This window comes from Schistocerca cancellata, chromosome 12 (assembly GCF_023864275.1).
Source record: "Schistocerca cancellata isolate TAMUIC-IGC-003103 chromosome 12, iqSchCanc2.1, whole genome shotgun sequence".
NCBI lineage: Eukaryota > Metazoa > Arthropoda > Insecta > Orthoptera > Acrididae > Schistocerca > Schistocerca cancellata.
The window spans coordinates 107,066,347-107,090,964 of record NC_064637.1 but is presented as its reverse complement, the minus strand read 5'-3'; the positions used below and the strand labels follow the sequence as shown (position 1 = coordinate 107,090,964).

Here is a 24,618-nt window from a genome sequence, read left to right as displayed (position 1 = left end):
CAAGATACAGAAAAGAGCAGTATAAATAGTGACAAGTATTAATAACAGAGCTCACTATAAGGAATTGTTCAAAAAGCTAGAAATTCTGACAATTCTGTGTGAATACATCTAACACAACATAATGTTGTAATAAAAAATATTAATCTGTACACCACAGACATCACAATACATTACCATGGGACCAAATCTAGAGAGTATTTACATCTAAATAGAAGAAACAAGTCAAACACTCAAAATCGTATATTATACCATGGAATAAAATTGTACAATAGACTGCCGCAAGATATAAAAGATGCAAATGATACACACACTTTTAGCCAAAATCTAAAAAATATTTACTAGATAGTAGCTACTATACTGTAAGTAAATATTTAACATGACTGTAGATAGTAACTTCACGTTCAGGAACATTGTACTTTGTAACAATTTATAACCTGTTTAAAAAAAGTAGAACTAAGTATAGGACCATAAACACTTAAGAGAAATGTTTATTTTAATACGAAATATTGTACAAACATTTGATGACATCCATGCAATGTATGCTGTTCTACAGATGAATAGATCAATCAATCAGTCAATCAACTCATTTATATAAATTATGAAAAGTAACAGTGCAAGCACAGAACCTTGTGAGACACCTTGTGTTGCAATAGTGTGTTTGATTTGTTTCTCTTAAAATGTACAAATTTGTCTTCTCTCACTCAGATATGATGTAATAAGAGATAGAGCTTTATCTTCAAAACCATTTTAATAGAACTCCGTGGCTGATAAAGTCAAAAGCTTTACTTCGTCTACAAGTATGGCATTTACAGAAAGTTTGGATTCCAAGGCAGCAAAGTGAAAGAAATAATGTTTTCCACCTCTTTCACAGTTGATAACTGGGTCCGAATTCATACAGTGGACCCCTAATAATATTGTTGGCAGATAGATGTTTATGGTTTTAGAGTTACACGCAGTGCTTTGCTACTATATATTAGAGAAATTGGTCTACAGTTACTTGGACATGACTTATCTCCTTTTCTGTTGAGTGATGTGACCAGTGTAGTTACTAAACATGCTGGGAAATAACCACTAGTAATTATCCAATTTGCAAGTAAACAGAGTGTGTACTATTATGTCCCCCCATTTTTCTAACTACAAAATTACATAAACTATAAATGACTTCTTTTGTGATGTGCTTAATTTTGCAGTTCATTTCATGATATCACATAGCTGAACCTTTTTCCATTCACATGTAGAAGAAATGTGTTCAAAATGTATGAAATAGGTAGCATCCCTTAGGACGGGTTCATATTTATTATCTGACTCAGTTGCAATAAAGGAAATGACGTCACAAACATTAGCAAAACATGCATTAAATTCATCTGGAGCGATCGGTACCTTTGGGCCTTCATGGCCTGTTCGGGTGGAGTTTAGTTTAGTTTTTTTGTGAAATTAACATTACTGCCATCGCTTTTATAATTATTGCTTCTTTGTAATCGTCATTTGCCTTAAACTTTGCTAACCCGGTTTCTGATCTGTATTTACTATTTAATTTAGTGTAGGTAGCCTTGTCTGCATCGTAATTTGTATATTCATCATCAGCAGAAGTAAGTAAAAAAATATATGAAAATCTAAACTGGACTTTCAAACATAATCTTTGGTTTTAAGTGGTGTATCTGTGGAAGAGTTTTGCATCAAACATCAGACAAGGTGTTTATGTTTGTATGTTGTTTTTTTTTTTGTGTGGTGCAAGCACAAGAAGAAATCAAAAAATAAAATTGTTGTGTTGTTATAGTTCAGTCACGGATTTATATAACAAAGGTATATTAAATCTCGCTCAGATAGATATCACGCGATCATGGATTCTCGTAATTACTATGTATGCCACAGAGAACTGAGTCGATTTAATGTTTAATCTTCACATATATGTTAATTTAGCCTCATTCTGAATTATACTGGTAACAGATGATATCTCCTGACGACGATTATGATATATTTATTGCAGAATATCTACTGTAGTTGCGAAATATAATTGTTTATTGTGTTGCGTACTTTTTGTTTACATTTTGAATTGATGTTTGTAGAAAGGAGCACACTGTTTGTCACCACTCGGTAGAAAAGCCATGTGTATCAAATCACATTTCGTTGATATTAATATTTACAACAACTTTTTAACTGTTGTTTTAGATGTCCGGAGACCTTTGAAAACAAACAAACAAACATATTCTTTTTCTGTTACGTCTCTGAAGGAAGGAACTTTCAACTGCCAGAGAAAGGAGCAGTCAAATATACGATAAAGTTATGTTATTGTAGCCGAGATACGAAATAAAACTAATTACGATTAATCTAGAAACTGACTTTGTAAACAAAGACCAACGCATTATGGAAATCTTCAGTAACCCAAGTTCCACAGACCTGTACAACAGATGTAGTCACCAGTATGCGTAAAAATATCCTCCTTTTTCCGTGGGACCTTGCGATCTAAAGCTACTTGGTAGTAGAATGAGTCAATGCACAGTTTACAGTATGTTTGTTAGAAAATTTATAAACAAAAGAGTTAATATAGGCCTGACATGAAAGGAGTAAGAGTGTGTATGAATGAATCACACATTACAATGAAAAATTTTCAATAGTTCAGCTTTGACCATTGATGTAATGTCAGCTGATGCTGTGATGTAACAGTTTGGTGCATGTTTTTGTAGTTTATTTGTTATTTGGTGGTGAAGCCGACAAAAGTGAAAGCAAAAAAATATGTAGTGGTAACTCACTGGTCTGTAGCTTTGCTCGAGGTAAAGATAAAGTTGGAAAGTGACAGTTTTGTTATGAAAGCAAAATTCATGGTTCTGATGACAGACTGATCTGTTGTTTAGCCCATCTGAAAGAATTGCCACTGATATCACATTGTAGTCACCATGTTGTTCGCAATGTTTGTCATGTTTCCTGTGTCACTAGTCAAAGCAGACAACTAATACCGAACTTTCATCTGTATCTATTCTCAACCACAGCAGGAACCTCCTGTACAGAATAGGAGGAGTGTGCTGTGAGGAAAGCTTTTGGTTGAGATATGAAGACATGAGGTTTATCACACATTTGTTTCATTTCTGCTGGAAATCTATTAAAAATGAAACTTGTTAAATAGTGCAAAATGAAATCTGTTAAATAGTGCAAATCCATCTATAGTGATTAAGGAAATGTTATCCAAGTGCAAACAGTTTTTCGTGTAGTATTCACTGAATCAGTGTTAGGATCTGTGTGTTCTGATGTGTAAGAGGAGATTTTTTTATTGGTGACTTTCAAATGAATAAAGTATATTTGGTATACACAGTGTGTTTATAAATGTATGGTGCAGTTTTAATAATTAATAACAAATGAATTTATAACTTTATGTGGGCAAGCCTTACAGCGTAAGCAGCAGCAATTGTCCAATAACAATCCCTAATATGTGCACCCTTGGTCAAACGACTCATATGTACACGGAAATCAAATTCATCCCGTACTTAGTGTAGCATGCCCTCCATGATGGTCTGCAGTACATGCTTTATCTGATACGACACTTTCTCAAGGACTACCGGCATTGGCTGTACACAAACTCAGTCTTCCACAAACTTTCACAGAAAGAAATTGCAAAGTCTTAAATATGGTGCATGGGGTTGTAAGATCCAGCATTGGTAAAGAACATGATTAAGAAGCTCTCATACATTCATGTGAAAATGGTGCAGAGCACAAACATGTTGCAAAGGTAGTCATCATAACTGGTATTAAGCTGTGGTAACAATGAGGTTTCAGACATGTCTGAAAATGAGTTACCTGTCTGCATTTGTTGTTTGAAGAAAAATAGGCAGTGGACTTTCTTGCACAACATCTCACAGGAAACATTCACTTTTGTAGAGATCTGCTGATGCTCAGTTACAGACACTGTGCGTGTGCATTTCACAACTTACTTGGGAAGTGGCTTCATCACAGAAGAAGAGTCTTTCTACAAAACCAACATCTTCCATTTTTAACTGCAGCTCTTCACAATTGTCAAGCCTTCTCACTTTGTTGGCGTAAGAGCCTCCACTAATACCACTCCGTACAGGTTAACACATAGCTGCTTACACAACACCTTCCACACCGTAATCTTTGGTGCAAACAATTCACTGCTTGCTTTACTAAGTAACTTGCAATGCTGTTGGTGAAGTGTCTCGTGTACTCCATTTGCATCAGACACATAAGGTTGACCAAGACTCTTCCCCGTACTAAGGCATCCAGTTCCTACAAACTGTCAGAACCACCTCCCTTTGTTATTCTTGTGTGGTGGATCTTTCCTAAAAAAAACTATGCAGAAGACTCGAGCTGCACTGTAACCACATATCTGGAAACTTTGAAATGGAGTGCACAGAAGGCCTTTTCCTGTTGTGATGCCATCTAGGAAACAGACTCTGCACCTGTGGAGTGTGTATGCAAACAAACAGCAGGTAACGCATCAAAAACCTGGACAGTTGCTGCTGCTTATACTCTAAGGCTTGCCCAAATAAAGTAACAAATCCAGTATGAGGTTTTCACTCTGCAGCAGAGTGTGCGTTGATATGAAACTTCCTGGCAGATTCAAACTGTGTGCCAGACCGAGACTTGAACTCAGTATGTTTGCCTTTCGCGGGCAAGTGCTCTACCATCTGAGCTACCCAAGCACGACTCGCGCCCCATCCTCACAGCTTTACTTCCGCCAGTACCTCGTCTCCTACTCTCCAAACTTCACAAAGCTCTCCTGCGAACCTTGCAGAACTAGCACTCCTGAAAGAAAGGATATTGCAGAGACATGGCTTAGCCACAGCCTGGGGGATGTTTCCAGAATGAGATTTTCACTCTGCAGCGGAGTGTGTGCCGATATGAAACTTCCGGGCAGATTAAAACTGTGTGCCAGACTGAGACTCGAACTCGTTACCTTTGCAAGGTTCATAGGAGAGCTTCTGTGAAGTTTTGAAAGCAGAAGTAAAGCTGTGAGGACGGGGCATGAGTCGTGCTTGGGTAGCTCAGATGGTAGAGCACTTGCTCGCGAAAGGCAAAGGTCCCGAGTTCGAGTCTCGGTCCGGCCCACAGTTGAATCTGCCAGGAAGTTACAAAGTAATAAATCAATTTGTTACTGATTTTTAAAACTGTACCAATTAATTATAAAAACTCTATATATGACACAATTTTAGAAGCAGCACCACCAAGAAAATACACATGCCCACAATGTTGCTTCTTGACAATGGAAAGACTGAGAGATTAGAAATGTATATAGCTAAACCCTCAGACTTGAAGAAGAATATAATAATTCCAATCCCAAAGAAAGCAGGTGTTGACAGATGTGAAAATTACTGAACTATGAGTTTAATAAGTCACAGCTGCAAAATACTAACGCGAATTCTTTACAGACAAATGGAAAAATTGGTAGAAGTTGACCTCAGGGAAGATCAGTTTGGATTCCGTAGAAATGTTGGAACACGTGAGGCAATACTGACCCTACAACTTATCTTAGAAGAAAGATTAAGGAAAGGCAAACCTACATTTCTAGCATTTGTAGACTTAGAGAAAGCTTTTGACAGTGTTGACTGGAACACTCTCTTTCAAATTCTGAAGGTGGCAGGGGTATAATTCAGGGAGCGAAAGGCTATTTACAATTTGTACAGAAAGCAGATGGCAGTTATAAGAGTCGAGGGACATGAAAGGGAAGCAGTGGTTGGGAAGGGAGTGAGACAGGGTTGTAGCCTCTCCCCGATGCTATTCAATCTGTATATTGAGCAAGCAGTAAAGGAAACAAAAGAAAAGTTTGGAGTAGGTATTAAAATCCATGGAGAAGAAATAAAAACTTTGAGGTTCGCCGATGACACTGTAATTCTGTCAGAGACAGCAAAGGACTTGGAAGAGCAGTTGAACAGAATGAACAGTGTCATGAAAGGAGGGTATAAGATGAACATCAACAAAAGCAAAACGAGGATAATGGAATGTAGTCGAATTAAGTTGGGTGATGCTGAGGGAATTAGATTAGGAAATGAGACACTTAAAGTAGTAAAGGCGTTTTGCTATTTGGGGAGCAAAATAACTGATGATGGTCGAAGTAGAGAGGATATAAAATGTAGACTGGCAATGGCAAGGAAAGCGTTTCTGAAGAAGAGAAATTTGTTAACATTGAGTATAGATCTAAGTATCAGGAAGTCGTTTCTGAAAGTATTTGTATGGAGTGTAGCCATGTATGGAAGTGAAACGTGGACGATAAATAGTTTAGACAAGAAGAACATAGAAGCTTTTGAATTGTGGTGCTACAGAAGAATTCTGGAGATTAGATGGGTAGATCACATAACTAATGAGGAGGTATTGAATAGAATTGGGGAGAAGAGGAGTTTGTGGCACAATTTGACTAGAAGAAGGGATCAGTTGGTAGGACATGTTCTGAGACATCAAGGGATCGCCAATTTAGTACTGGAGGGCAGTGTGGAGGATAAAAATCTTAAAGGGAGACCAAGAGATGAATGCACTAAACAGATTCAAAAGGATGTAGGTTGCAGTAGGTACTGGGAGATGAAGAAGCTTGCACAGGGTAGAGTAGCATGGAGAGCTGCATCAAACCAGTCTCAGGACTGAAGACCGCAACAACATAGCTAAACATTCCATCCTATATTTGGAATTGGCGCCAGGGCTATGCGTAGTGCCAGTTTGTACAGTGTTCTCAGCCCCTCGCATAGTTTTTACACTTTGCTGCTTGGGCACTGTTCACTTTGGCAGATAATGGAGTTGAGTACTTCTTGTCTGATGTATGGAGGACACATGCACATACGTAGTGACATGGGGAACAAGGGACCTTGATTCTTTTAAGGCAGTTCTGTGGTGAAAGATTATGGTTGAAGGAAATATGCTGACACTAACATGACTCATCGCTTCAGAAATATCTTGGTTTCTCCACTGTGAAAAGTCACTTTGAACTGAACAAATTATGGTTAATTGGAGTAAACTGAACTTAATGGACCATTTAATTTTGCTGTTTAGTTTGTCATCAATTAAACTCATATACACCATTTTCTTATTGATGAAAGTAAATCTGAGTGTGAAGATCAAAGGAAATGTTTGTCTTCATCACATGTTTCAAGTGAAGAAATTAGGAGCTGTGAGATTCTTCCGAGTGGTGATCTGTAACGATGTGTTGAACTATCCAAAATCAAGTCCATAGACTACCATGACTTATGCTTAAATCCCTTGCTTGCATTTTTCCTCGATATATAAACACCAGTTTCTATTTTTAGCACAATCGATTTCCTACATTCTGTAACTGTTTACCGCTCAGACATCACTACCATATTTCTGAGCATGTAACTGCTAACAAAGGACCAGAAACAAAAAACTACAATGATTTTTTTTTTTTAGGTGTTTAAGCATAGATTTGAAATTTGTATTTTCAGCAACGATGGCCCTCGCAACTACAAGAGAACGGCGTAACAATGCTGGCAACCGCATGGCAAAGTTGCTGAATGAGGAAGAGGAAGATGAGTTCTACAAGACCACATATGGTGGATTCAGTGAAAATGAAAATGATGACGATTATCAGTAAGTCGTTTTGATTCTCCATATACTTAGAGCATGCTTTCATTTTGTTCTGGTTCATTATTTTCACATAATGTTGGACAAAAATATTATTGTATCATTCTAAATAGAGAAACTGTAAATTCATGTAATTTGAAAGGGGAGCCAGTGCAGTCTGAAGCACTGATTAATTCAAACAACAGAAAATTACAGTTATGTCTCCCTCAGATCCACCAGGAATAATGGGAGTCCTTCAAATAATGTAGACTGCTCTTCAGTTACCTACACTCACCTCACGCAGCATGGCTTATGTATCTAGCAGGTAACTGTATTGGCCCCAGCATGACAGTGCAAGGTACTAATATGTTCCAAAAAGCCATGTGCAAAAATGTGATTTTTCAGGGGGTCATATCTCAGATTCTATTGGTCCCAGAGATTAGGTGCCAAGTGAAGTGGTGGCTCGTGCAAAATTATATCACTGTGCCAAAATGTAGTGGCCTATAGCCTTTTGACTTACCATGGTAGTAATTGTAACTAAAAGATGTTGGTATCTATGGGAATCAAACCTCGAGTCCGCGAATTACCAGCCTATGCTTTAGATCACTCAGCCACGGTGGAGTTATGAAAACAATGCTTTAAAAATCCACCATACTCTATGCTTGCTCAATTTACTACATGCAGTTTCAAAGAAAAATACTGACTTTTGAATTCAGATTGACTTCAGATTAATTATTGTCCAGAACATGATCTTCCCTTCCTGAAACCACCATGAGAGTCACCTAAATTACTCTCCAGTTATGCAGTTGATTGCAAAAAATTCCTCTGTAGTTCCACCTTCCTCTCTAAAGGCCCTTTCAATAGTTCTGTTATTGTAGAGTCTACTCTACTAGATTTATAAGGTTTTAATAACTTTTCAATTTCTTTGATAGTTGGGGGTAAATATTATTCTAGATTTTGATGAGTGTTTGAGTATCCGAGCTTATGGATTGGTTCTGGACAATTAACATGCTGATCAAAATATTTCACCAGTATTTCAAAGTATTACACCTGCAGGTATGCGAGTCTCGTTTCACACCCCTCTGTTGTCAGATTTACCTATGAAGTACATCTACGTAACGCTTTAAATCTCACTTTTTCCTCCAAAGGTCTACTGGGAAAGAGCCCCTTTAGCAGATCATCTACAGAAAACAATTTCATACTAAATTTCCTCATATACTTGCTTGTCTTATCGCCATCTAGCCTATAGTCTTTTGAGTAACAAGGGCAGTAATCGTAACTAAATAAAATACATTTGTTTGATGTATATAAACTGAACTGTTATTTAAAAATTTTATAATTTATAGTTTAACAGTGCTAGGAATAAAATAAAATGGAACAAAGTGTTGATGCCAGGGGAAAAGAACCCGGGTCTGTGAATTACCAGTCTGTGCTTTACACCACACGTCCACAGTATCGTCACAACAACACCCCTTTAAAAAGTCCTCATACTCTACCCTTGCACAGTATGCTATTCACAGTTTCAAAGAAAAAGAGTGACCTGGTGCTGTTGTAGTGCCAGAAGGGATGACATCCCAACAGAGTGTGCACAATAGAAAACATACAGCTGCATCACTTTTCTGAGTTAGCCATAGTGCTGCAGACCGTAGTGACACTTGAACTGGTTTCTAGTTATTGTGGAGAGAGCATTACAAACATGTTTTTGTCCATTCATAACAGCATACATTTGAAGAGAATTTGCTAAATTTTAGTGCGATTTCTGGCTCACATTTGAAGAGAAATGGCATAATTTTAGTGAAATGCTTACAGTGTGCTTTAGTACATGATAACCAGCCACCACTGGTCAAATGTTCTGAATGGCCCTTATCCTAGTGCTAGGGATCTTTTGTATACCTATTAGGAGAATACACGTTCTGTAGCTGTCCTACAGTAAAAGGCCAAAATTCAACATTATACCCTTCCTCCAGCCCAGACAAATTGAACAAATCAGCTGGTTCTTTTGCATTAGGTGTGGTCTATGGTGGAGCTTAGACAGTGTACAAAAGCACCACTTGTTCGTGGGCAGCTACTGAGAAAACCCCGAAAAACTATAATTTTTTGGTGTGAAAATTACCAGTTGGGGAAATGGCCACTTCTGTAATTTCTAGTCATCGCAGTTCGTCAAAATTTTCACCATATACTCTTAAGATGATATTTTTGAGGAACATCAGAACTTTTTTCAGTATCATTATCTGTTGCCAAGATCCAGAGGCTCAAAGTTACTGTACTTCTGCATGTAATGTCTGGTATGAGGTGTAAATGTGGTTTTAAGTGTCATCATGAACACATTACAAAAATTCTACGGTCATCACAATTGTTCTAATGTCACCAAACTATATTTTTAGCCAGCATTTTTTCACCTCTAAAACTTTGACACACTTTCTGTCTATATTGGTCACTTCGTGTCAATACAGATATGCCCAAGGTGGTATTGCAGTGGGCTAAAACAGGTCTTAGCATGACTGAAAAGGACTTAAAATGACTGCCAAAAGTCATGTAGAATTTGAAATGCTGTAAATTTAATAAAATATTTCTAATGGCATTTTAACCCTTCTTAACCCCTTAACTTACAGATTCCCCCCTCCCCCCCCCCCCCCCCCCCTTCGAAATGCTTGAAAATCACTGCTAATAAAATCCCGAATTTCTCATGCACTGGACTTTGACTAAAGTATCCAGAAACTAGACATCATTTTTTAGTTTTTGTGTATCTATGATCCCCCCCCCATGAACCATGGACCTTGCCGTTGGTGGGGAGGCTTGTGTGCCTCAACGATACAGATAGCCGTACCGTAGGTGCAACCACAACGGAGGGGTATCTGTTGAGAGGCCAGACAAACGTGTGGTTCTTGAAGAGGGCCAGCAGCCTTTTCAGTAGTTGCAGGGGCAACACTCTGGATGATTGACTGATCTGGCCTTGCAACAATAACCAAAATGGCCTTGCTGTTCTGGTACTGCGAACGGCTGAAAGCAAGGGGAAACTAGAGCCGTAATTTTTCCTGAGGGCATGCAGCTTTACTGTATGATTAAATAATGATGGCGTCCTCTTGGGTAAAATATTCCGGAGGTAAAATAGTCCCCCATTCGGATGTCCGGGTGGGGACTACTCAGGAGGACGTCGTTATCAGGAGAAAGAATACTGGCGTTCTACGGATCGGAGCGTGGAATGTCAGATCCCTTAATCGGGCAGGTAGGTTAGAAAATTTAAAAAGGGAAATGGATAGGTTAAAGTTAGATATAGTGGGAAGTAGTGAATTTCGGTGGCAGGAGGAACAAGACTTTTGGTCAGGTGAATACGGGGTTATAAATACAAAATCAAATAGGGGTAATGCAGGAGTAGGTTTAATAATGAATTAAAAAAAATAGGAGTACGGGTAAGTTACTACAAACAGCATAGTGAATGCATTATTGTGGCCAAGATAGACACAAAGCCCACGCCTACTACAGTAGTACTAGTTTATATGCCAACTAGCTCTGCAGATGACGAAGAAATTGATGAAATGCATGATGAGATAAAAGAAATTATTCAGGTAGTGAAGGGAGACAAATATTTAATAGTCATGGGTGACTGGAATTCGAGAGTAGTAAAAGGGAGAGAAGGGGTAAGAAATGAAAGAGGAAGCCGCCTGGTAGAATTTTGCACAGAGCATAATTTAATCATAGCTAACACTTGGTCCGAGAATCATGAAAGAATGTTGTATACATGGAAGAACCCTGGAGATACTAAAAGGTATCAGATAGATTATATAATGGTAAGACAGAGATTAAGGAACCAGGTTTTAAATTGTAAGACATTTCCAGGGGCAGATGTGGGCTCTGACCACAATCTATTGGTTATGAACTGTAGATTAAAACTGAAGAAACTGCAAGAAGGTGGGAATTTAAGGAGATGGGACCTGGATAAACTGACAGAACCAGAGGTTGTACAGAGTTTCAGGGAGAGCATAATGGAATAATTGCTAGAAATGGGGGAAAGAAATACAGTAGAAGAAGAATGGGTAGCTTTGAGGGATGAAATAGTGAAGGCAGCAGAGGATCAAATAGGTACAAAGACGAGGGCTAGTAGTAACCCTTGGGTAACAGAGGAAATATTGAAATTAATTGATGAAAGGAGAAAATATAAAAATGCAGTAAATGAAGCAGGCAGAAAGGAATACAAACGTCTCAAAAATGATATCGACAGGAAGTGCTAAATGGCTAAGCAGGGATGGCTAGAGGACAAATGTAAGGATGTAGAGGCTTATCTCACTAGGGGTAAGATAGATACTGCCTACAGGAAAATTAAAGAGACCTTTGAAGAAAGGAGAACCACTTGCATGAATATCAAGAGCTTTGATGGAAACTCAGTTCTAAGCAAAGAAGGGAAAGCAGAAAGGTGGAAGGAGTATATAGGGGGTCTATACAAGGGTGATGTTCTTGAGGACAATATTATGGAAATGGAAGAGTATGTAGATGAAGATAAAATGGGAGATACGGTACTGAATGAAGAGTTTGACAGAGCACTGAAAGACCTGAGTCGAAAGAAGGCCCCGGGAGTAGACAACATTCCATTAGAATTACTGATGGTCTTGGAAGAGCCAGTCCTGACAAAACTCTACCATCTGGTGAGCGAGATGTATGAGACAGGCGAAATACCCTCAGACTTCAAGAAGAATATAATAATTCCAATCCCAAAGAAAGCAGGTGTTGACAGATGTGAACATTACCGAACTATCAGTTTAATAAGTCACACCTGCAAAATACTAATGCGAATTCTTTACAGACGAATGGAAAAACTGATAGAAGCTGACCTCGGGGAAGATCAGTTTGGATTCCGTAGAAATGTTTGAACACGTGAGGCAATACTGACACTACGACTTATCTTAGAAGAAAGATTAAGGAAAGGCAAACCTACGTTTCTAGCATTTGTAGACTTAGAGAAAGCTTTTGACAATGTTGATTGGAATACTCTCTTTCAAATTCTGAAGGTGGCAGGGGTAAACTACTGGGAGCGAAAGGCTATTTACAATTTGTACAGAAAGCAGATGGCAGTTATAAGAGTCGAGGGGTATGAAAGGGGAGCAGTGGTTGGGAATGGAGTGAGACAGGGTTTTTTCCTATCCCCGATGTTATTCCATCTGTATATTGAGCAAGCAATAAAGGAAACAAAAGAAAAGTTCGGAGTAGGTATTAGAATCCATGGAGAAGAAATAAAAACTTTGAGTTTCGCTGATGACATTGTAATTCTGTCAGAGACAGCAAAGGACTTGGAAGAGTAGCTGAACAGAATGGACAGTGTCTTGAAAGGAGGATATAACATGAACATCAACAAAAGCAAAACGAGGATAATGGAATGTAGTCGAATTAAGTCTGGCAATGCTGAGGGAATTAGATTAGGAAATGAGACACTTAAAGCAGTAAAGGAGTTTTGCTGTTTGGGGAGCAAAATAACTGATGATGGTCGAAGTAGAGAGGATATAAAATGTAGACTGGCAATGTCAAGGAAAGCGTTTCTGAAGAAGAAAAATTTGTTAAAATCGAGTATAGGTTTAAATGTCAGGAAGTCGTTTCTGAAAGTATTTGTATGGAGTGTAGCCATGTATGGAAGTGAAACGTGGACGATAAATAGTTTAGACAAGAAGAACATAGAAGCTTTCGAAATGTGGTGCTACAGAAGAATGCTGAAGATTAGATGGGTAGATCACATAACTAATGAGGAAGTATTAATAGGATTGGGGAGAAGAGAAGTTTGTGGCACAACTTGACCAGAAGAAGGGATCGGTTGGTAGGACATGTTCTGAGGCATCAAGGGATCACCAATGTAGTATTGGAGGTCAGCGTGGAGGGTAAAAATCGTCGAGGGAGACCAAGAGATGAATACACTAAGCAGATTCAGAAGGATGTAGGCTGCAGTAGGTACTGGGAGATGAAGAAGCTTGCACAGGGTAGAGTAGCATGGAGAGCTGCATCAAACCAGTCTCAGGACTGAAGACCACAACAACAAACAACATCTATGAAGTCTAACCATGTATTTCACAGTGGTTTCCGATGAACATAAATCATGTAGAAGCTGACTGGAGCACAGTTGAAGTATTTATCTTGTACCACAGATGAGCACTTGTCACTCAAATGACGAAATCATCACTTTCAGTCACAAATGAAGTAACATCATGCTCTTCTTCGTCTGAACTACTAAATTCAATGTCAGAGTCAGTATCACTGTAGTAATCCTTTTTTGGAAACCATTGTCTAAACTACAATGTAGGAGAGAGTCTGCAAGTGTGCATTTTGTTGTTGTGTATCCAAAGCCACGACTAGTTTAAACAATATCTAATGGCAGCAGCCTGAACCAAAATATGACAACCAGACTACAAATGTAGTACCAGATGCTCTCTAGTGCCCAACCACTTAATTATCGCCGGCCGGAGCGTCTGAGCGGTTCTAGGCGCTACAGTCTGGAACCGCGCGACCGCTACGGTCGCAGGTTCGAATCCTGCCTCGGGCATGGATGTGTGTGATGTCCTTAGGTTAGTTAGGTTTAAGTAGTTCTAAGTTCTAGGGGACTGATGAATTCAGCAGTTAAGTCCCATAGTGCTCAGAGCCATTTGAACCATTTTTGAACTTAACTATCAGTGCTACAATGGATATTAGTGGGATTTTATTGTTTTGGAGATCTCTTCTTAAGTTGCCCAGGCACACTCGGGATTTTAAGTGTCTGCCAAAATAATAAAAATTATGTGGCTCAGAGTTTTATTTTAAGGGGTTAAGATACAAATCATAAGGCAGGTGTTTTTGATGAATTGTGAGTAGAGTATTCAGAAAAGATGTAAAGCAAACAATTTTATGTTATCTGTAGCTGTTCGTTGTTAATGTGTGTCAAAGTATATAAATGTACAGAAGAATATAAAACTTTACTGACCCATAGAATTAATTTTGTATAAGAAGCACACCCTGCTGTAATGGGGTAAGAAAGGAAAGCAGCAGAAAAATGCATCTGTTGGAGCAGAAAAAAAGGAAAATATTATCCTTTTTAAAAGACTTGGACAGACAAGTAAAGAACCAGCTGTCTCAGCCCTCATTCTGCCCCCATCACCAAAAATTTTGGCATGGAAACATATTTGTGTTTTCTTGTGCTGATAGAGTGTAGCAGAAAGACAATGACCAGTGGAGAGAGGGGAGACCATGCCAGTGGGAGAGAAGAAAGAGGAGATGATGATGGTGGGAGACAGAAGTGGCAGTGAAAGAGAAAGAGAGGCGGATGAAGACAGTAGAAGTGGAAGCCAAAGAGAGGAGATATTGATGGTCAGTGAGAGACAGTGGCAGTAAAAGAGAAAGAGGGGTGGATGGAGGTAGTAGTGGGAGAAAGGAGAGAGGAGTCATCATCATCATCATCATCATCAACATCATCATTTAAGACTGATTATGCCTTTCAGCGTTCAGTCTGGAGCATAGCCCCCCTTATACAGTTCCTCCATGATCCCCTATTCAGTGCTAACATTGGTGCCTCTTCTGATGTTAAACCTATTACTTCAAAATCATTCTTAACCGAATCCAGGTACCTTCTCCTCGGTCTGCCCCGACTCCTCCTACCCTCTACTGCTGAATCCATGAGTCTCTTGGGTAACCTTGCTTCTCCCATGCGTGTAACATGACCCCACCATCTAAGCCTGTTCGCCCTGACTGCTACATCTATAGAGTTCATTCCCAGTTTTTCTTTGATTTCCTCATTGTGGACACCCTCCTGTCATTGTTCCCATCTACTAGTACCTGCAATCATCATAGCTATTTTCATATCCGTAACCTCAACCTTGTTGATAAGGTAACCTGAATCCACCCAGCTTTCGCTCCCATACAACAAAGTTGGTCGAAAGATTGAATGGTGCACAGATAACTTAGTTTTGGTACTGACTTCCTTCTTGCAGAAGAGAGTAGATCGTAGCTGAGCCCTCACTGCATTAGCTTTGCTACACCTCGCTTCCAGTTCTTTCACTATGTTGCCATCCTGTGAGAATATGCATCCTAAGTACTTGAAACTGCCCACCTGTTCTAACTTTGTTCCTCCTATTTGGCACTCAATCCGTTTATATTTCTTTCCCACTGACATTACTTTCGTTTTGGAGATACTAATCTTCATACCATAGTCCTTACATTTCTGATCTAGCTCTGAAATATTACTTTGCAAACTTTCAATCGAATCTGCCATCACAACTAAGTCATCCGCATATGTAAGACTGCTTATTTTGTGTTCACATATCTTAATCTCACCCAGCCAGTCTATTGTTTTCAACATATGATCCATAAATAATATGAACAACAGTGGAGACAGGTTGCAGCCTTGTCTTACCCCTGAAACTACTCTGAACCATGAACTCAATTTACCGTCAACTCTAACTGCTGCCTGACTATCCATGTAAAGACCTTTAATTGCTTGCAAAAGTTTGCCTCCTATTTCATAATCTTGTAGAACAGACAATAACTTCCTCCTAGGAACCCGGTCATATGCTTTTTCTAGATCTATAAAGCATAGATACAATTCCCTGTTCCACTCATAACACTTCTCCATTATTTGCCGTAAGCTAAGGATCTGGTCCTGACAACCTGACAATGTAAGAGTGGCCAAGTAAGTGGTCCCGACAGTCGGGATACCAGGTACTTTGGAATAAGGCTGGGCATCTCGGACATATTCTGAGTCGTGGTCACCTTTGTGCTCATACGGCAAAGACTACCAAATCCACTGGTTAGTCCCTCAGCCATTAGGGGTAAAACCCAATGGGACTCGGGGCAAGTAAGTCTAGCAACCTGCTTCCCTGGTACTTTAAATATGATGCTGGCAACAATCAGAGCAAAATACCTCGGACCTATGGAGAGAGGAGTCAGTGGAAATTAAATATATAGATGAATTTATAATTTTCTGTGCAAAAAGAGTGCAAAAATGTTTTTGGTGAGGGACATGGAATGAGGATCAAGGCAGCTGGTACCCCACTTTTGTGTAAGTCCTTAAAGAGGATAATATTCACCTTTTTGTGCTGTGACTGAAACATTTTCTACCGGTAATTATATACTATCTCCCTGAAGATACTGTCTGTACATTGTCTTCTTGGACGCAAAGTAGCTTGAGAAATTTATTTTTTTAATCAAAACTGTAATGGATTTTTCAGATCTGAAGAAGAAGCAGAGGATGAAGTTGACTCAGATTTCAGTATTGAGGAAAATGATGAGCCGATATCTGAAAATGAAGATGACCAGCCCAAGAAGAAGAGGAGGCTGGTGACAAAGGCTTATAAGGTTTGTGTATAGCACAATGTTGTGATTATGCAAGATGTTATCAGATCTCTTTCACTAACCTGCAACTTGTACTGTGTACAATAGTGCCTCTTTGTAGGTTCTGAGGGCCTTCTTAGAGGAATGGTGTCAAAATCCTCAACAGCAATTGTATTTAATACTAGGCAATCTGGACTTTCTTGCTGTTGCAGACATACAATGAAATGACTGCCGTACAATACTGAAACATGAGAAAAATGTCCCCATTCATTTGGCATAGGCTTTTCTGTCTTTGGATTCTGCTGTCCAATTATTCTTGGTTGAGTTTGCCATTCTGTATTTCTTATGGATCTAAGAGGCATACTTTGCATCTTATTTCTTTTACTGCCAGTCTTCCACAGTCTGGAGTGGTTCTGTACCATTTCAGCAACCTGTTTCTCAAAACAGTTGTTCATCTTTTATTTATATACAGTTGTAAAATCTCTGTGAGTGAATAACTGGCCTTTATTCTGTCAAAAACTTCTATTATAATTATTTAGGATGTAATTTTTAGTTATTGCCAAGAGCTACTGATAAAATAAACCTTCATTCACTTCCATGTTGTTGAAACCATCGTCAGGCAACATAGAATTTTTGGCATAATCTCTGTGGTATCACTCTTACTGTGTAGTTTCTGTACAAGTTGTAGATAGCATTTTGCTCATTGTTTGATCCTTGCTACTTTCAGAATTTCAAAGAGTGTATTCCAGTCAACAGTGTCAATGCTATAAATGTGGGTTAACTGTTCTTCAGTCTATTTTTCAGGATATATCGTAGGGTCAGTATTGCCTCGTGTATTCCCAAATTTCTCTCAAACACAAATGGATCTTCCCTGAGGTCAGCTTCTACCAGTTTTTCCATTCTTCTGTAAATAATTTGAATCAGTATTTTGCAGGCACACCTTACTAAACTGTTGGTTCAGTAATATTCTCCAGTGTCAGTTCCTGTCTTCTTTGGAATAGAAATTATTACATTCTTCTTGAAGTCTGAGGGTGTTTCGCTTGTCTCACATATCTTGCACACCATGTAAAATGTCTTTGTCGTGGCAGGCTTTCCCAAAGATTTTGGTAATTCTGAGGAAATGTCATCTAATCCAGGAGCCTGTGTAAAATTTTTCCCATACTATCATGTCCATCTCATCTTCATATACTTATTTTTGTCGTTCTTCAGTATTGTCTTCAATTTTGTTTCCTTTGTATATATTCCTTTCAAATTTCCCTTCTTTGCTTATTATTAGCATTCCATTTGTTTTCCAGTATTCATACATGTGCTTCTATATTATTCAAAGGCCTCTTTAATTTTTGTGTAGATGGCATCTCGTGTTTCCCATAGCCAAGCAAGCTTCTGCAGCTCTGCATTTCTTGTTAAGCCATTCCTGCTTCACGATTTTGCACTTCTTGTCAGAGTCATTTTTTATACATCTGTATTCGCTTTTGTCTGCTTCATTTTATGCATGTTTTCTTTTTTACTTTTTTTCAATTAAATATAATATGTCTTGTATTATTCATGGATTTTTACTAGGAGTTGCCGTTTTGCCTATGTCATCCTTTGATGCCTTCACTACTTCATCTCTCAAAACTACCTATTAATCTTCAGTTTTGTTCCTGTCTTCTATGTCAAGTTAATTGTTGTCTAATGCTATTTTTGAAACTCTCAACAACCTTGAGATTTTTCCAATTTATCAAAGTTCCATCTCCTATGTTTCCTACTTCTTTTGCAGTGTTTGTAACCAATAAAGTACAATCAGAATCCATATCTGTTCTTGGAGATGTTTTGCAGTTTGAAACGTGGCTTCAGAATCTCTGTTTTGTCATTATGATGTATGGAAAGTTCAAATTGTTCTGTTGTGCCATAATGTACTCTATCTAATACAGCTACCTTTTCTCCAGGTCTCTTTCACACATACAGCCTTCTTTCGTGATTCCTAAACCAGGAATTAGCAATGATTAAATTATACTTGACACAAAATTCTAACAGATAGATCCTTTTTCATGCCATATTCTCCTATGATTTTTCCTTCTCTTCATTTTACTACTTTTGAATTCCAGTCTCCCATCACAGTTAAGTTATCATCTCCCATAACTACCTGAATAATCTTTTATTTCATCATGAATTCTTTCATTCTATTTGTCAGCTGAGGGACTAGTCAGCATACAGACCTGTACTAGTGTTGTGGACGTTGGTTTCATTCTATCGTGGCTACAATAATGCTTTCACCTTGCTGTTCATGGTAGCTTACCCATACTTCTACTTTCATATTCATTATTAGACTCACTGCTGAGATTACCCCTATTTGATTTTGTGTTGATAATCCTGTTATAACCTGCCCGAAAATCCTGTTCTTCTTGCCACTGGACTTAACTAATTCACATTATATATCACTTCAATCCATCCATCCCCCTCACTGAATTCACAATCATATATTCATGTTCTTTGACCTCAGATATTCCTTTTCTAAATAAATAATTTTTATCTTTAGCAAAAGATGCAACATAAGCTACACTGCCCTTGGCTGCTACTGTGATAGGACGTCTGTACTCTTCACCAACACCAGCTATTTAATAAAATATTCTCCACCTGAAGATGATGAGGCGAATCATCGAAACATGTAGTGGCAAAATACATAAAAAAGTGATTGTTTTGTTTTTATTTATCAACAGTCGCAGCCCTCATAATTCTGTCCGTTATGTACGAAATAATCAACTGTGGAATATACAAACTACTTTGTTGAGACATTGTGTTAACTTTGCTTTATGTTTATTTTCCAGGAACCACGTGTGGTCTTGCGAAAAGTAGACAAGCAGCCTCAAGATGACAAGCCACCTACTGAAGAGAAAAAAGAGGAGAAAAAGCCGAGGAGGCGGCGGAGGCAGTTTAAAGAAAACCTAGAGAACTACGGTACAGTGCCTTTTGTGCTGTTCACTTGCATGTGTCCGAAACACGACTCAGTGTCAGGAAGTGCCAAGCATTAGTCGCTTGTATAGTAGTAGTTGCTTTGTGCATAATGGTTGGGAAATAACTTTACACAGTAGCAGCCAGAAAGACGTCTCAGTGGAATGAGTGTACGCAGAAATGGGCAGAAGTGAGCATGGTTGACATACGTAGGCCAGTAGAATATCTCTCTATTCACTTTCAAACAATGAAAACTCCATATGGTAATATCAACAATGTAGGAAAAGGTAGATTGCTACTTACTGTAAAGAAGACATTTTAAATTGCAGACAGGCACAATTGAAAGACACTTGAACAAAGCTGTCGACCACAGCCTTCATCAGCAAAAGAGAAACAGAGAAATACACACAGTGCATACACACAAGCAAGCACACCTCATACAGTCATTACCACCAAACTCAGGCAGAATGTATTCTGGCCTGAGATTCTGCAGTCGATGGTCATGTGTGCATTAGGTGTGCATGCAAACAAAATATTTACATTATGTTTGTTTATTTTCATTAGCTTCCAGTTCAAATAAAAACGTGGATCATTTGCACTTCAGTATTGCCGCTATCATTATCACCATACAATTACTCATGAAAAAACCACACTGCCATTTGAACCTGTCAGACCAAGCAACCACAAGCCTCTCGCGTCACTCTGCAAGTAATTGGCCCAACTCGCTCAACACTCTCCCAAACTGTCTACTGTCAGCTGACATGACTTCTTTTATTACAGTGGCTTCTGATGACATCATTGTGTCAGCATCACTCAATCTGTGTATCATAATTACACAATTTCTTCTCAATAAAATTATCATTTATACTATTTCAGATGACACCGAAAGGCAATTTTAAGCAATATATGGTGCAGCAAAATAGAATATGGTGACCCTCACAGAATGCCAATTCTGTTCACGTGAAAATCGAGTTTATAATATATTGACGGAACCTTGACCCAAAAATAAACAGAAACAATAATCCATATAGAAGTATCAAAAACAAAAATGGAATAGAATGTGTGTGTGTGTGTGTGTGTAAAGAGAGAGAGAGAGAGAGAGAGAGAGAGAGAGAGAGAGAGAGAGAGAGAGAGAGTGCGCACACATGCGCGTACATGTGTGTGTGCATGTCTGTTTTCAGATTTTAACCAACGTACATTCAAGGATGGAGTAACAACAATATGGAAAGGATAGACTGCTACTCACCACACAGAGGAGGTATTGAGTCATGACACAGTGTCCCCTTAGCAGTCTATCATTTCCATATAGTTGTAAATTCGGTTCTTAGAGTGACCATGTGTTTCCATAACCCAGATAAATTCATCTCAGTTGGCAAAGTAGTCTAATAAGTCAGTTGTGAATAACCTGTTTTTCCAACCAAACTCATTTTTCCTCAATAAATAAACCACCTAATCAAAGGAATAATTTCAAAAATAATGTTGTAAGCTCTCTCGTCACCAACATAGAGAGAGAAAAGATGTTAAAGGAATAGCAGGAATTATGACAGTAATTAGTAGCTTCACTTTAAATTTATGTCAGTTAATTCAGTTATTCATGCTGAGTGGCAAATAGATGATGCTGGTAAAAAAGAAAGGAAAAAAACAGTAACAGAAATTCTACACTCACATGAAAGTATATTCAGGATCATCAGTAAACATTACTTTTTGTTTAAAATATCCTATATATACAACTTCTTGACTTATTTGTTTTGTAAATATAAAATATATGTGTCGCGAAAAATAATCTTGTTGCCCTCCATAAATTATTTCAGTTCTCTCAGGTAATAGTATTCGATTCCACATACCGTAATATATTGTCTTCAACTTCCACTCAGAATCAAACTATTATTAATATGTTTATATTTTACACATCAAAGGTAGCAAGCCAGCATGAACTCATCAAAAAGAACAAGAAATTATACACAGTCATAATCGTAAATGTTATTCTGGTGCTGCAACAGTGATGGGACATTACAGAGATAATATGTGAGCACTCATCTAAAGAGAGATCGCCTTCGACACTTTGCAGATGGCAAACAGGCACTCCGCAGTTCAGTTTTGTCTTCAGAGGCATCATGCATTCTCCCAGTGACCAACGGTTACATGTGAACAAAGACACAGTTTGTGTAGATACATAGTGAACATTATTTCAACACAATAAAAGATGTAAAGTGCTTGTTCATTCATGCATTTTGTTGGCTGTTGAAAGAAGTGAGTCTCACAGATATGTTGGTGGCATTGCATATTGTGCGACAACAAGGGTTCCTTACCGTTCAGTATGTGTATGGAACAAATGAAGAATTACCACTTAATGCCTCTGTGTACACCTTATTTTTGTAAACCCTTCAGGAGCAGTATAGGAAGTATTATCATATATGCTAAATTCTTCACTTAATGCTGGTTCTCAAAACTTTGCAAGTGGGCTTTCATGGAATATTTGGTGTCTGTCTTCAGGAATATTTGGTGTCTGTCTTCAGGTTTCTGGCAGTTGAGATTTTTCCATGATGCTTTCTCATGGTTCCAGTGAACCTTTGACCATTTTTTCCACACTTTTGTGCATACTTGTACATTCATAATCCCCTGTTAGTCCTATTAGGTATGGCACCACATATTTGAGCAATATTGTATGATTGCTTGAATGTTTTTTATGCGTCACTTCATAGACTGACAGCATTTCCCCCATACCCTGCCAATGAACTGAAGTCTACCGTCTGCTTTACCTACGACTTGACCTATGTGATAGTTCCTTTTCATATTCCTACAAATTGTTACATCTAGGAATTTGCATGACATGATCAGTTCCAACTTTGATCATCAATGTTTTATTCTCAGAATACAACTTTTCTGTACTTTGTGAGGTGAAGTGCACAAATTTATATTTCTGCATGGTTAAAGCAAGTTGTTAGTCTGTGCCCAACTTTGAAATATTATCCGAATTTGAGTGGATAATAGTGCAGCTTTTCTCAAGTAGCTCTTCATTAATTACTGCATCATTTGCACAATTTCGTTCACAAAATTCTAAATTTACTAGTATTGTTGTCCACCATGTGATTAATAGAAAACATAAACAGGGTCCCAACACGCTTCCCTGGAGCACACCGGAGGTGATTTCTCCATCTGTCAATGATATCCCATCTAAGACAACTTGCTCCATCCTCCCTATCAGGTATCCTCAGTCTGATCACAAATGTTTTCTGATACTCCTGATGCTTGTATTTATGTTAATACAGGCACTATTGAACTGTGTGAACACCTCAGCACTGATTACCTCGTGACATAAAATCCTAATATTCTTTCCTATGCTCCAGAATTATCTCAATGGGATTTGATGCAGACATGGGTCTGTTTTCATCTTCATATGCACTGAAATTGTTCTATACCGTGTTGTAAACACTGTGTTATAAAGGGCTGATTGATTTGTGTGGCTCAGTTTTTTCCTCTCTAAACAAATGAAGCAATAAATAGAATTGAAACATGAGTTTTGTGATGTTGTTGTTGATGTTGTTGTTGTTGTTGTTGTGGTCTTCAGTCCTGAGACTGGTTTGATGCAGCTCTCCATGCTACTCTACCCTGTGCAAGCTTCTTCATCTCCCAGTACCTACTGCAACCTACATCCTTCTGAATCTGCTTAGTGTATTCATCTCTTGGTCTCCCTCTACGATTTTTACCCTCCACGCTGCCCTCCAATACTAAATTGGTGATCCCTTGATGTCTCAGAACATGTCCTACCAGCCGATCCCTTCTTCTAGTCAAGTTGTGCCACAAACTTCTCTTCTCCCCAATCCTATTCAATACTTCCTCATTAGTTATGTGGAGTTTTGTGATATGTTGAGATAATTTTCAAATCTACTTAGTGGTGACAAATGTCTATGAAAATATTTTAGAAGTGGGATTCATTGCAATTTTTTTAGTTGTTTCTTGAAACATTTTGAAAATATAAGTAATGTAAACAATTTTTCTCTCTATATACTGCCATAAAAATTACTACAGCCTTTTAAAGGTTTCAGTTCACTCAAGATTTATTGTTGCAACAGCACACATGGAGTACATGATTACATTTATAGATCAACAGCACTAGGGGTCACGAGGTACCTGTTATTGACACATGCTGAAACATACATTTTACTGCATGGTGTATCATCCACAGGCAACAATGGAGGCACTAACTGTGGCACCCAGTTGATTGTACAGATGGCGAATACTGTCCCGGAATATGCAATGCCACGTCTTCTCTACCTGTTCGTGTAGTTCTCTGAGGGTTGTTGGTTGAAGAGTTGCCCAAGTTACTTCTGTCCCACCATGTACCATGCATGCTCGATTGTAGACAAGTTTGGAGATCGTACTGGAAAGGGAAGTTGCTGCATGTTTTTCAGAGCACATTGAGTTTCATGGGCAGTGTGTGGGCAAGCATTATCTGTTGGAACAACACATCTCCTACCTGTTGCAAGAACAGCAAAAGAACAAGCCTAACAACATTCTGTATGTACCAAGCTCTGGTTGCCATCCCCTCCAGAAATATCAAAGTTGAACGAGAGTTGTAGCTTATCAAACCCCAGATCATAAGGCCTGGAGTGGAGTCATTGTATGTCAGATGAATACACTCTACGAGACAGCGCTCGTGAGGTCTGTGCCGTAAGTGCAAGTGATCATCATTTATATACAGGCAGAATCTGCTTTCGTTGAAAGTCATTCTATCTTCCAAGTGATCCTCTGATGGCACTAGTCAAGCCGTGCACATAATGCTGTGACATGAGTGAGAGATGGGCTAGAGTTGTGTGTGCCCATAGTCACACTGCTGATAATCAGTTTGCAACAGTTCGTGTTGACACATCTGAGCTCACAAGCTCTCTTATCTTT

The 24,618-nt window shown here is 38.6% G+C and overlaps 1 protein-coding gene across 1 annotated transcript in view; it reads left to right on the top strand.

Moving 5' to 3' along the window:
• The first annotated feature begins 1,674 nt into the window (after positions 1 to 1,674).
• LOC126109736 (calponin homology domain-containing protein DDB_G0272472-like) overlaps positions 1,675 to 24,618 on the top strand; it is a 71,695-nt gene continuing 48,751 nt past the window's right edge. The window contains exons 1-4 of the mRNA XM_049914789.1: positions 1,675 to 1,803; positions 7,398 to 7,542; positions 16,689 to 16,815; positions 19,599 to 19,728. Coding sequence (XP_049770746.1) covers positions 1,707 to 1,803; positions 7,398 to 7,542; positions 16,689 to 16,815; positions 19,599 to 19,728 — 499 coding nt within the window. The 5' untranslated portion in view covers positions 1,675 to 1,706. The remainder of the gene's footprint in view (positions 1,804 to 7,397; positions 7,543 to 16,688; positions 16,816 to 19,598; positions 19,729 to 24,618) is intronic.